This window comes from Xiphophorus couchianus, chromosome 13, assembly GCF_001444195.1.
Source record: "Xiphophorus couchianus chromosome 13, X_couchianus-1.0, whole genome shotgun sequence".
NCBI classification, from domain to species: domain Eukaryota; kingdom Metazoa; phylum Chordata; class Actinopteri; order Cyprinodontiformes; family Poeciliidae; genus Xiphophorus; species Xiphophorus couchianus.
This window is the reverse complement of record NC_040240.1, coordinates 10,463,462-10,477,928: the sequence shown is the minus strand read 5'-3', so window position 1 is coordinate 10,477,928 and position 14,467 is coordinate 10,463,462. Positions and strand designations below refer to the sequence as shown.

The window sequence follows — 14,467 nt, the reverse complement described above, 5'->3', positions numbered from 1 at the left end:
GCCCCAAACTGTGTAGACTGGCCACCATCAAAATACTTTGAGCAGTACATTGACAACAAAGTTTTTGAGGACATGTCCTTTTGCACAAACCAGAGACAGATTCAGGTGTCAGGCTCAAGTCTGAATACAACACCTGAGGAGATTAAGACCTTCTTTGGAGTCTCGGTGTACATGGCATGCCTTGGTTACCCAAAAATCAAAATGTATTGGGCCAAAAAAACAAGAGTGCCAATAGTTGCTGAGTCCATGACAAGGGATCGCTTTTTCAAGATCAGATGTTCTCTGAAAATCACTAATGATCTTGATGTAACTGAAGAGGAGAGGAAGCTAAATATGCTTTGGAGAGTCAGTCCACTTCTGAAGAAGGTGCAACAAGGCTGCCTAAACCTACCCAGGCCAGGAAATGTTTCTATTGATGAACAAATGATTCCCTTTACTGGTTGATGTCCAGTCCGTCAATTCGTTCCTGGCAAGCCAAATCCAACCGGATTGAAGGTGTTTGTTCTTGCTACTCCAACTGGAATTGTATTGGATTTTGAAGTCTACCAAGGAAAAAACACCTTCGTCGGCAGAGACACAGGACTTGGAATAGGAGCAAATGCAGTTCTTCGGTTGACTGAGTCCATTCCCAGGGGAACTCACCTGTACTTTGACAGGTATGATGAAAATGTCAACTGTGGTGCTGTTGATGATGATTCTCTGTAAACAAATGACACTTATTTAACTTTTTTTTGTGTTTGTGTCTGTCTGTCTGTCTAGGTACTTCACCTCAATAAAACTACTGGATAAATTGCTAGAAATGGGTCTGCCTGCAAGTGGAACACTGATGAAAAATAGACTCCCAAAGGATTGTAACATTACATCTGATAAAGAGTTGTTGAAACAAGGAAGAGGCTCCTCCGTAATGGTGACAAGGAAGCATCCTGAGCTGGCTGTGACAAAATGGGTTGACAATAAACCTGTACTCATGGCATCTACAGTGCATGGAATAGAGCCCCAGGATACCCGGACCAGATGGTCACTGAAAGACAAAAGGCATGTTCAAGTGTCCAGACCTGCAGTGGTGGCAGAGTACAACACCAACATGGGTGGGGTTGATATGTGTGATAGAATGCTTAGCTTTTATAGAATGGCTAACCGCACAAGGAAATGGACTGTACGCACAATCCTACACTTCTTCGATCTGGCCATCACCAACTCCTGGTTACAGTATAAGGAAGACAGCCACGCTTTGGCACGACCTATGAAGAAAACTCTCCAATACCATGACTTCAAACTGCTCTTAGGTGAGGAACTGATTGCCCAGGGGCAGTCAGGCCAACCCAATCCAATTGAATCTGATGCGTCGAATGATGAGGAGTACGTTCCATCACAGAAGAGAAGGAGGCCCCAGCCAGATAAGGAAGTGAGAAAGTATGGAGCTGTCCATTTGCCACAGATGATGGACAATCCTAATACTTCCAGGTGCAGAGCAGAAGGGTGCACTGGAAAAACCTACATAAAGTGCATCAAATGCAACATGTACCTCTGCATCTCAAAGAAGAAGAACTGCTTTATGGACTACCACAAACCAAAACAGAACTAACACACCTGATTAAACTACACTAATCAGCTTGCTTTTGATAAGTTGAATGAGGTGCCTGGAAATCTGAACCACTGGCTTAAATGATGTAGCCATTTGAAATTTACAGCACTAAAGATTGTCAGAGTTCAGAGGTAAATGTATGCCTCGAAATGTGTTCATATTTGCCACAAGAGAGTCCCGATGTCCTCTCCAAAGGACATACTCTAAAAAATAAATAAAAACATGTTTTGAAATTTTTTCAATTGTAGTGATGTTTTTTCACTCCAAAGAGTCATGTAGTGTAAAATTCAAAAACTTTTTTTTCTCTGGGTCTCAGGAGGATATTTAAGATATGCCAAAGCAAAAGTAGCTAACAAGCCTCTCGCATGGACCATATGATCAAGGGAAAATTGATTGAATCTCACTGCAGGTTCTGCAGCTAGCACAGAGCACATTAAGTGTCTCGCCTCAGGTAGCAGTACCGTGTGACTATGTAGATACTGGATTAATTAAGGAGTTTTGATTACAGTGATAACTAGTTTCCACTGTGATAACACCATAGCCGACACACACACATCACAGACACAAGTAATGACAGGCAGGGCACGTCTCGAGCTGCCGTCACCTGGATGAAGCTGCGCTGCAGAGCCAAAACAGAGCCTGTCACTTCCGATGAAGTGCTACAGCAAAGGAGCGCAGAGGTTGATAGATGTACTACTGATTAATGAGCTGGTCTCCCAGTGAATAGACGGCCTAATTTTTCTTGTCATTTGTAGCCAAAGCTCTTCCAAAGCGTCACTCAAAAGAGCACACGTTCCAGTTAAAATACTAGGTTTTTGTGATGTAAAAAAAAATGTAACCATGATTACAGCATGATCACTTTTCCCAAATATAGTTTGACTTTTATGGTGTATAACTAGTAGATAGTAAAAAATAATAAAAAATATATATATAATGTCGGTTTAGAAGCCATTTTCTTTGTCAGGTGACCGTACAGATTTTCTGTCAACGTTAGTCCTGGACGTTGGCTTGGACATTCCAAAGTGTTCATTTTCATCTTACAAAGTTTTTTTTGTTGTTGTTGATTTGGTTGTGTACTTGGATTTATGGTTAAAAATAAAATTTCTTTCTATGTCAACTTTCTGGGTTAGAATTGACTCGTATTAGCAGCTGTGCACCAATGTATTAAACAACCAGGACTTGTTGGAGGAAAAATAACTTTTCAGAAATGCTGCTAGCTTTTTAGGAGCCTCCCTGACTGGTTTCAACCTGTTTTCATCCAGATTGAAACCAGTTTTTGTAAAATCCTGTTGCTCCATTTGTTCTCCAGTTATTTATGATGGCCTTGTGCATGTGTAATTTTCTAGGTATTTTATTACCATTCTCCTTTCTGATACCTTTGTGCATTGAGATAATTTTGATCATTTGTAATCTTTCTGCAAAATATGACTTTATGTCAAGCACACAAATGTGGAAAAGTAAAAAAAATAAATAAATAAAATAAAAAAGGAGAACTTCAGCAGATTCACTGTAAATGAAGCCAAATATGAAAGTGAGAACAAAGAACGGTCAAAACAAATCAAAAGTAATTTTAACCAGGTATTAGTTTACAGGTGTGCATATGGAACCAGGCTGTTTTGCCATTTGTTTTAAATAGTTTTGCCTCTTTCTCATCAGTTTTCCAGCTGAATTGCACAAGCTGTATGTCACTAGGTGGGAACAGGTCTAAAACGTTTTGGAAGAACTGATCTCAGTTTTTTGTCTTTTTTTTTTTTAAACTCACTAAGGTGCATTAGCACCTGGTCATGCTGAAGTACACAACTGTCTACTCATTTCTGATTTTAGATTCTATTTAATTTTCAAGCTTCTTTAACTCATCAGCTTTGTGTTTTGTGCTAAAACATAAAAGGTCCACATTATTATTTTTTTTTTTTTACTAAAATAAAATGCTCTCAGAAGTTTGACAGCCCCATTGCTAAGGATGGTCTACCAGAGCTCTTGGAAGTAAATAATAAATCTGACAGCATTTTATTTTTAGGACGCCTTGCAACACTGTTTTGAACAAATTTATCTTTAGATACTTGTCAGATCATATGCTGGTTTGAGCTTTGATTACCCCGTTATGACACGTTGCGAATGTGTGCTAATGTACCGACAGGTTCGGACATGGATCCTTATTGTTGGATACACAACTGCTTTTGGTGCCATGTTTGCCAAGACGTGGAGGGTACATGCCATCTTCAAAAATGTGAAGATGAAGAAAAAGGTAAGAAAAACTGTAATTATTCAGTAAAACATGTATGTTTCCATATTGTAAATACAATTTATTAAAGGACAGAGATAATTTTGACATGCTTATGAGGTAAAGTTAGGAATAGATCTATTTGTCCCTAAAAACATCTTTGAACACCAAACAAGATACCTACAACTTTATTTAGTGATAAGCATCTTCATTCGGCACATGTCCTTTCTAGGTTACATACATATGAGCATTGATATTTAGCTGATCGTGCCCAGACTTGAATCAGATAGAAATATGTGTGAATACTGCTGGCTGCAGCACCTTCTCTGAACAATGTCTCTTTGAAGAAAGGAAAAAATTGAAATATAGATATCTTTTTAAACAACTGACCCGATCTGTTTCACTGGCCCAGTTATATAAAGTGCTGCTCTTTCTGTGCTGCAAGTCTTCATGGCCTTTTGTATTAATAGCTGTTCCCCTCTCCCACTCTATTTCTCTTCTCAAAATTGTCTATATTATTGGAAGGGTGGGTGGCCTTACATTGAACATGAAAAGACAAAGAAAGAAAGAAGGAAGGAAAGAAAGGAGGAGGGGTGATTGACTGAACTTGTAGAAGAGGTAAGGAGGGTATAGAAAAATAGCGGCAGAAGGGATGGCGGAGTGACAGAAGCAAAGCAGGACAGAGTAAGAAACAAGACAAACAATCTGGCCTCAATGGCAAAGAAAGTAGGCTGGGAACGCTGAAGAGGAAACAAAAATCTGGAGACCGGGTACAGATGATGAATCAAAAGAGGTTAAAAGACATAAACCTCCAACATTTTATTAAAGATTTTTTATAACTCTGAACCTGACCCCTTATATTTATTTTATGAGTTGGGTTATTTAAAAATAATTTCAGGAAACAGAGCTGTTTTGTCTCTTTGAACTTGGTATTGCTTTGACATTTCATAGCCAATTATTTCAACTCACTTCCCCTCCTCTCACCTTCTCTCCCTTGCTAACAAAGACAAAACAAATGTTTCCTTTGAGGCAGTATTCACCCCTGCTGCATAGTTTAGCTCTTAACACTCAAGATGTGTGCTCTATTGGCTCAGGGCCTGGGTTTGTGTGCAGCGGACACACACACGTTCCACTTCATCCACATTGATTGAGTGCAGGTGCTTTGGCTTCAGCAGACTGATAGTTGCTGTTGGTGCCCTGAAACGTCTGCCAACTGCTGTCAGGGGAGGGACAGACACAAGTGTTAGCCATCTTTTCTTCAAACTGTGGATCCAAAGCAGCAACACTATTCACCCCTTTCCTCCTAGTTTTCCTTCATCAGTTATTTTTTTCCTGTAAAATGGAAGAGTATGTAATTCAAGAGTGAGTTCCATAAAGTTTCTGCTAGGTGGACTCCAATGAATTATTTTTCTGTAAAAGAAAACTATAAAAAAGCAATTAAATCTGTACAGAGACAGATAAGAAGGTTTCCAGAATCCCTCTGTCATGGACTGACATGAGGGTGTGACAACCTGAAGTAAAAATCCCACAGTTTTTCAGGTATTAACAGACATATTAAACATAGAAATATCTGACATGCTCTAATTGCTTTTGTTGAAACAGAAAAACAACATTTTTTCTACTACTGCTTAAATAAATTAGAATTTGACACAAGACTTAAGCAAAAAGAAACAAAAAAGAGAAAATTTTTCATGGCTGGACATCTAAATGATCACCATCTCTGGACAAGACTGGTACAATTGATCTAGTCTGAAAACATATTCATTGTTTCACCTTAAAACTCTTGAAATTGCACATTAAAATTCAGACAATTCACATAATTGTGGTCATCTATTTCAAATAATCTTTTGTCACTCCTTTCAAAACAATTGAGCTTATAAAATATTGTTAAAACGTCTAGCATATTTGAATGGTTCCCAAGCTAAGGGATCTGGGATGAAGATACCTTGAACGTTTCCTGGAAAACAATTAAATTTACCTTCCTCTTATTTCTTTACTAGAATTAGACTGCATAGTTCTGGTAGCCTATATAGTAAAGATATTTAATCTTGCACCTGAAAGCACCTATTAAAAAGGAAAAAAAAAAAGCCACTGTTACTACTAATTACTTTATTCAAAGCTCAAACCAGGTCAGTAAATAATTCCTTTCTTTTGAAAGTAAAAAGGAAAAAAGTTATTGCACTCTCTTTCTACAGGCCCATTAAGGCTCTACACATATTTCTTTTTTATTTCTTTGAGTTTTTCTAAAATCAAGTTGGATACTTGAGACAAAAATCTGTGCAACACCAATGGTATGTCTGAATGCCAATATTGCTGGTGGAAAGAAAACAGGTAACACTTCAGTTAATTTACAGTAATTACATGTACAATTTGTCTGAAAGAGTCACTTGACAACATAACACATCATAGTTTAGCAGATGGAAGTGTAAAGCTTTTTTTTTTCAATAGTTTTGAAAAAATGTCCTTCCCTGGTTTTTCCTCATTAGAGTATTTTGGAACAGTTAATTTGAAATTTAAAGGTGTTTAGATATCTTGGTGTTAAATGATATTTTAAACCTTTTCTCTAAAATCTTTACGTATTTATAGGCACCCATATTAAAAAAAACATGTTTTTTTTTCTTTTACTTGTAATCTGATTGGGTGTTCCTTTATTTATTGTTTCAATCTGAGATTAACCTGGGGCAATGAAACATGAATAAATATAAATTTTTTCTACTCGCAGCACTTTACTGCATACACATCTATTTTTTCTTTGGTTCACGCACTACCACATTGCCAGTGGCTGTTTAGTGTACGTCTTTCTGCAATAAATCGGACATGCCTAGCGGAGGGGCTGTGGATCCCACCTATCAATATTCTTTGTCTAGCCACGGCCACATTTGCTCGGTCTTTGCATCATCAAAAGACTGAGCAGATCAAAAGACAATCCCCTCATGTCCCTCGTTCGGAGCCCACCGGGGGAAACGGACACCTGTGCGAGCTGCATCCAGACTATGTGATACTTTCCAAACAGAACGTGACCCTGTCTTCTCCTGACCTTTCTTTTGATTCGTGGTTTCAGTCAAATGCTATTATAAATGAAGATCACAAACAGGTCATGGCTTTCATCCTTCCAAAGTTCAGAGTACAAAAGACGAGTTTTAGACGTGAGCAGTGCTGGCTCAGCATTGGTTCCTTTTTAGGCAACAGGATTTGACTTGCTGACAGAACTTCTCATGGATTATTGACCAATAGCTCTTCTGGAAGTGTCAGATTTTATTGTTTTATAGTAGTAAAAAGGGAATATAAGTCCTTAAAAATGTTAAAAGAAAGGCATGAATAAGCCAAGATTAAAGTGAAATAACTCAATAAATAAGGTGTGTAAAAATGTCCTGCTTAACATACCTTTATGAGATAGATGCTAGTCCGTTAAAGGCCCACACGTTGAACTACTTCACAAAAATATAAGCATATCATTGTCTTCTTCCTCCACAGATCATAAAGGACCAGAAACTGTTGATTATCGTCGGTGGGATGCTGCTTATCGACTTATGCATTCTAATTTGCTGGCAGATCGTGGACCCTCTCAGGAGAACCGTGGAAGAATACAGCTTGGAGGTCAGAAAGGCTTTTTTTTTTTCCTCCTGGTCAAATATGTGCTCTGTTCCAATATTTTTGTGTCAATCTGACGGGGCTTTTTTCAGCAAGGAAGGTCCGATTGAGTAACACCGAGTTCTTCGAGCAAGGGAAATGTCTTCATTATACTGTAGAGTGAGCATATTCTCTCCTTGTGGTTGTTGTTATTTTTGGGTCAGGATGTGAGCCATCGCTGCCTTCTGTGCTCATTCTATTCCCGGTTGCCAGTTTCAATGGGAGACATTGGCAAGGGCCAGCGGAAAACAGGCACTTAGCATCACATTCATTCTGCCGGAGAGGTTGCTGGGTGTTAAAGAGATTTTAACGCCGCTTTACTCTGAGAAGTCAGAGATCTTCCATTGGAAAAACGCAGCAGTATTGATTTTATAGAAATTGATGCCGTGTGATGTCTGTTGAAATATTAACAAATGATTGTGTGATCAATTATCTTTAAGAAGATTAGTGTTTTTAACACTGGATGAAACTTAATATGTTCAGAGTGTTATTTTTTAATGGAATTATCATTTTCCTGCTAGAGGCAAAAGTGCACAGTTTATAGATATAGCTGTATCCATGAGTTTCTTAGTTGCTACTGCAAAAGAAATGCCTTAAGCTAAGAGAGAGTCATACAGGCAGTAAATGAATTCAAACTCACATTAAAAACATTAGCTATATGTACTTTAGTGTAATTAATACTGCTTATTCGACCTCTAAGTTTTACTTTGAAGTTTACATGAAATCCTATGAATTTCTCTGAAGATTTTAAAATGGACCATGACCCATTTTAAAAGTGGATTGTGTTGATGTTGATTACGTTTTGGGATTAGAAATGTTTCTGTTCAGCCTTGGTGAGGAATTAAAAGTTTACATACCATGGATTCCAAAGAGCTCTAACCCAGATATGTTTTATGTGTGGTTGGATGTGATTAAAGAAAATTAGACCAATTAATTACAGGCTTTGTAAATTAGTGTTGTGATTAGTCACACTTTTGCCAAATAGCAATATTTGGCAAATTAAACAAAGTTTGTCAATTCCAATACATTTTGTTAATGACTGACTCAATAAATACAGATGTACAATTTGTATTTTAATGATGGACGACTTCTTTCTCAATTTAGTAAAACTGGTTTTGCTTTCATTCCCATTGTTAACCAAGCAGATCAAGAAGCAGTTAAGTTTAAAATAAGAAAACCAACAACTTTAAACATCAAACACCTATAAATCCTGTAGTTACTTTGGGGAAAAACCTTAATACCTTTAGAGTTTACAAAACCAGGTTTCTGTCATTTAGTTTCTATGATCTGTGTCACTCTTTTAAGTCACTGCATTCTGGTGGAAATGTGATTTATAAATCCTCTTCTTGAAATGTATTTTTGATAACGCAACAAAGCAAAAGCATAAAAACTTTTGGGATTCAGAGTATGCTGTCAATAAAACACTGACACAGAGTATATTCATCTGTTTTCTTTTCTCTTACCTCATCAGGATGTCTCATTTGACCACCGGTTTTCTCTGGTTTTACATTTATCGGGGGTTTGTAGTGGTAATGGTCTTTGAAGGTGACTTAAAAGCAGTGTTCAACTTAGTTTGACTCCAGTTATTGAGCACCGTTTCATCACATCACCATGCCATTAAACAGTGATGCCATCGGCTCTCGTTGCTCCCTGCCACCAACCAAGCACATGAATGGAGGGGGAGCACGTAGCTCACAGATCAAAATGCTCTGCATTCACTTTCGGTTGGGTTGCCGATATTTATTCATTTAAACACCAGTTCAGACGGCCATTATGCCTTTTCATTCCACAATGTTAAATGTGTGCACTTACTTTGGTTATTTTTTCTCTCTTTTTTTGCTGGTATTAATAATCTTAATTGATAAATTGACATACAAGCAATATTTTTTTTAATTCTCATAGTTATTTAATGTGACCCCCACAATAAGTGTATGCAGCTTCCTATAGATTTTGCTCATACTGATTGGACCTGGACTCACTGTGGGCTTCTTTGATGCATCCCACTTGGGTTGACTAAATGCGTATATTGCAAAACCCTATTAAGCTTCTTTTTTAGGAAACTGATTCTCACTAAGAAAATGACTGTGAATTGCACAACACATTTAGGGCCCATTTGATTTCTCATTTTATCTAGAATTCAGCCACATTAAGTAGTTAACGTGGGGCTATTACATAACGCACATACAATTTCAGCCCAATTTATCAGCCATTTCCTGTCTATATGCTGTGTATGATGTGGTCTAGCTATGATATTTTGAGTGAGATAGACGTTCTGTAGCCTGGGATGCTGTGGTGGCACAGGGGTTAAGTACCACCCACACAAGGAGGCCTTAGTCCTCAATGTGGCTGTCACAGGTTCGAATCCCAGCCTGGTGACGTTTCCCGCATGTCTTCCCTCTCTTTCATTACCCTACCTTCTTGCCCTAGCACTTTCAAATAAAGGCCATTAGAGCCAAAAAATGTAAAAAAAAACTAACAATGAAAAAAAAAGAAGAAAAAAATGAGGTCAGTAGCCTTAAAGGTTCAAAATGATAAATAATGGTTTTGCCATGTTTGAAACGTCAAGTCATGTTGACAAACTAAACGTCTATATTGTCAGATTCAGTAAATTAAAAATACTGTTGAAAAGTTTATTTATTTCACTAACTAATTTCACTTGGTGAAAAACATTTGTAGATTAATTACACAGAAAGACATTTTCAATCCTTCATTTCTATTAACTTTGATGATTTTCCGCTTACAGTTGATGAAAACATGATATTTAAGACCAGAATAGTACATTACACCAATAGAAAGACTTTTTAAAATCATCTTTCTTCAAATGCCCCCAGCCTTTAATTCTATTAAGTGGGACTTTTTTCTTGGTGAGTCACTCCTCAAGTCTTTCAGACATTAGTATGTAGTTCAGAAGATGTCTGACTGCCTCCCAAGAGGCCAGAGACCTCGAGAATATATAGCATCGGTTGATTCTAATTGACCTTCGAGGAAACAGCAGGAATCGAAAGGTCAGAAAGAGAGGTAGATTCTTTTGTGGATTTTAATGAAAACTCCTTTTGATCATTTTTATATGGATTTTCTTGCTTTTTTATGCTTGTCACAAGGGTCCTGTGGGGGAAGAATTTGTGTCTCATACTGCGCACCAGGTTTAGAAATTGTATCCTCTGTTTTAAATAAATTGTGTGTAGGTACAAAATCCGAAATTCAGTTTCAGGTCACATTTTTTTTTTCTTCTTAGTCTGTGAGGGAAAGATTTCTTCATGGCATCTTAAAGAACAGATGTTTAGTATATTTCCAGACTAATTGAAACTCTTTGGCTTCTTATGTTCAATTTGAATGTATGTCTACACCACAACTCTTAAGCTCTCGAGAAAGCCCCAATTTCATTTTGCTGATTGGCCTTTGTACTTTTGAGCCCTCCTAAGAGGGAAAAGAAAGCCTTGCTTGACTTATTCTTTTGTGAATGTTGTCAGTGTGTGCAGTGGGGTCCTCATGGAGTATTCTCTGACTGTAAGCCCTCGGCCATGGGAGTGTTTTGAATCTATAAACCACTGAGTGTAGGAATCTGTGTTTCCCCTGAGGATGTGGATCTGCATGCCTGTGCTGAGGCACATTCTTAACATGCCTGCCCGGTGTGCCAGACTTCCAGCAGTAAAGGACCCTTGGGGCTGAACCGGAGGAAAAGCAGCCTGCAGCTCTTCTGCACTAAGGGCCTTCAGGCCTGTAGGAGGGCGACTACAAAGCAGATGGGAACTTCTCATTTTGGGTGTAACAGATTTATTTAAAAAATGTGTATATTTTACACCATTATACACTAACATATATGCATTACTTTACAACTGTTCCACCATTGTCTATCTATGCACTTATATGCTTCCTCCTTCACTGACAAATTGAAAGGAGGGGGATTCCCTGGCTCAGGGACCAGAAACACTTTGTTTGACCGACTAGCAGTAATTGCAGCAAAAAAAGGACCAGTAGTTCCCCGTTTTATTTTTTGTTTGTTTTGTTTTTTGTGAGCCGTCATATCGTACTTGGCCTGCATCCTCCTGTGACTTTTCTCTTGTCTGTAGCCTTTTTTGCCTTTTTATTTTCTTATTGTCTCCTTCTCTCTGTCTTTGTCAGAATCTGCCCTGCTCTCCACTCACATTTTCCCACTGTAGTGAATTGGGAATTGACCATGGGTTCACAGAGCTGCACGTACTTGCTTCACCCGAGGGTCTGCGGTATATCAATGCGTACTTTATGAAGCGCCACAGTAGGATAGTGCTGCACATTTGTTGCTTGAGTCATTCCAGGCACAGATTTCCTCACTGACTCAGATGAAACAAGGGCAAGCATTGTTTACTGAAGAGCTTGTTGAATGTTTGAGGAGTTCTCATTGTTTTGAATAGATCTGCAGACAATTTAATCTTCACAGCATTGTTTCTCAAAGTAAGCCAAATTGGAAAAAGATTAAAGAAAAAAAAAACAACAACTTGATAGCCAATAATTGTTCTGAAACATCAGAGAAAAGTTCCAGAAGAATCACTGACAATCAAGCTCTATTTTCCACTTGGCTTAATTTTTGGCAGGTAAAGAAGTACATAAGTGAAGTTTATTTAAAAAGCATTTTTTACAGATATAAAATTACAAAGCGCTGTGCGACAAACAAACCAAGCATGAGTAGCATAATAAAATCGTGACATGAAAGTCTGGGAAAATAGGAATCTTCAGTTGGTTTGTAAAAACGTCCACAGTGTCAGGAAAACAAAGCTGCGGGGACAAACTGTTTCCCAGCACTTTACGCTACATTCGTTTCTTAGTGACCTCAAGCTGTTCTAACTTTTAACAGTAAAGCACAAGACATTTTATCTTATTTTGGATCCCCCTCAAATAAGATGTCATTATTTACATGCAAGAATAAGCAAATTAGGTAAGAGTTACAGACAGTAATCCAATAATACAATATAATACATAGCAATAGTGTGAGTATCTGTACTGTTTGACCTGCCTGGGCCAAGAGACTCATGAAAATTGTTATATTTTTGTCCTAACTCAAGTTTACTTCTTATTTCATTTAAATTTTAAGATTCTTATGCGTCACAAAGTAAACACATTCTTTAACTTATTAAACAGTATCTAATTATATGCCTAATGCTTGGTAAAAACCACCCCCTTGTTCTACACTTTACTTCATGCAGAGGGTCTGAACCCTGGGCTATTGAGAAACGATTGTTTTCTGGAAGCATGGACTCTGTTGAAGTTTTAAATGATTGGATGTAATTTTACCCAATCGCTCATGTTTGAGTTACCCAGTGGAAACATGGAGAAAAGTCCTGCAAAAGCAACGCCCTCTGCTCAGTACCCATCAGTAGACACAGGTCATTCCGCTTTGCAAGTTTCATTGTAATTAACAGGAAGATGAAACTGAAGAGGGTGAAAATGGATTGCAGAGGAATACACTCTGCAATCCCTTTTCTAATACGCTCACAAATAAAAATAAAGGGCCAGAGATCAGTGGGATAGTGCAGTGTTTAAGATGACAGTGACCTCTGAGTTTTATTGTGTACTACAATTGAACTCTGCAGCGTTGATTACAGTTTCAGATCATGTGGCCTCACCAGACATGATTTGTAACCTTGACATTGTCCTCAACAAGCCTGCGTTGATGGGTTTTCCTCTGAAACACAACTCTATCATACTGAATTCGGTAAAACACATTCATTTGACTTACCTTGAATGACATAACATGATGAACATTCCTCTCCATCTTTACTGACTGACCTCTAAGTAAACCATATACATGCATGAGCGTTGCTCTTCATATTTGTGTCATTCTTTATCAAACAGCTTTGTGAACATAGGAATTATTCCTGCAGCATCCCTAGAATGCTGATGGAATGGTTTGGCTGCAGCGAGCTTGTAGATCAGCATTGTGGCTCTTTAATAATTAAACATTTGTTAATGGGGCTGCCGCCTGCTACCAGATTAAATCTTGCAGTACAGACACATGTTGTGTTTTTAATGTATACACGTGCTTTAATCGTGTGAGCTGGGGTTTACTTTTATCCCCATGGGTCTATTTTTGAAGATCACCTTGACATCAGATGTAAAAAAAATGTGCCAATTCATATTAGATACACATTTGTGTTTAAGGTTAAATTATTGTCTTCCGTTGAAGTCCTGGACATTGACTCCTGCAGGAAGGGCAAACTGTCATGAAAGCCTGGTTTGCATTCTGCTGGATTCTGCTGCAGCCCCTCACAACACAGCCCCCATGAGTCTCTCCTTGTGTCTCCTCCCCCACTCCCTTTTTCGTCGTTTTTTTTTTTTCCTTTTCCCCCAGCTTGGGAACTGCAGCGAGCATCGGTGGGCAAACAAGCTGCAACAGAATATTGCAGTGTGGCATCACCATGGCAACGGCCATGGTTCTTGACACCGATAATGCGGAGAGCAGGACTGTTGATTCATGGGACAAAAATAACGGGTCGGGGGACCTACTTCATTATTTTGATATAGGCAGAGAAAGTTTTAAGCATCTGTTTAGGATTAAGTGCACTGGGACGTAGAAACCTCTGCAGTGTGTGTGGGTGCGTGTGGGCGTGTGCACATAGATGGCTGTGCTGCTTATTTTTAACCAAACTCACAGATTTTGTCTTAGCTTCACTGCCTCTGCTGCCCCCACCTGTATGCACTTAGAGGAGGAAAGTGAGGGAGGGGAAGGTTGAGTGCTCACAAGAATGCACTCACCTGTTCCTGATGTCATATTTCTGTAGTCGCATGCCAAAGTTTGCCTCTCTATTCATATTTACTGTAGCAGTTTTCTTCCTTTGTGCTGAGGAGATTATAGCGCTATTACTTGTTTATAGCAGCCAAGATTTGGGCTTTTATTAGGAAAATCATTCGTACCTCTTGCGTATTTAGGTTAATATAATCTCTAATTTTTATATTTCATGTGATGGGTCTAAGAGTGGTTTGGGAGAGACAACTATGAAACAAAATACACAAATTATTTTTGCAGAGACATTTTAAAAACAGATTGCGTGACATAA

At 38.3% G+C, this 14,467-nt stretch overlaps 1 protein-coding gene across 1 annotated transcript in view; it reads left to right on the top strand.

Annotated features, from left to right (window-relative positions):
* gabbr2 (gamma-aminobutyric acid (GABA) B receptor, 2) overlaps positions 1 to 14,467 on the top strand; it is a 187,452-nt gene that overhangs the window by 122,342 nt on the left and 50,643 nt on the right. The window contains exons 12-13 of the mRNA XM_028036005.1: positions 3,723 to 3,830; positions 7,281 to 7,403. Coding sequence (XP_027891806.1) covers positions 3,723 to 3,830; positions 7,281 to 7,403 — 231 coding nt within the window. The remainder of the gene's footprint in view (positions 1 to 3,722; positions 3,831 to 7,280; positions 7,404 to 14,467) is intronic.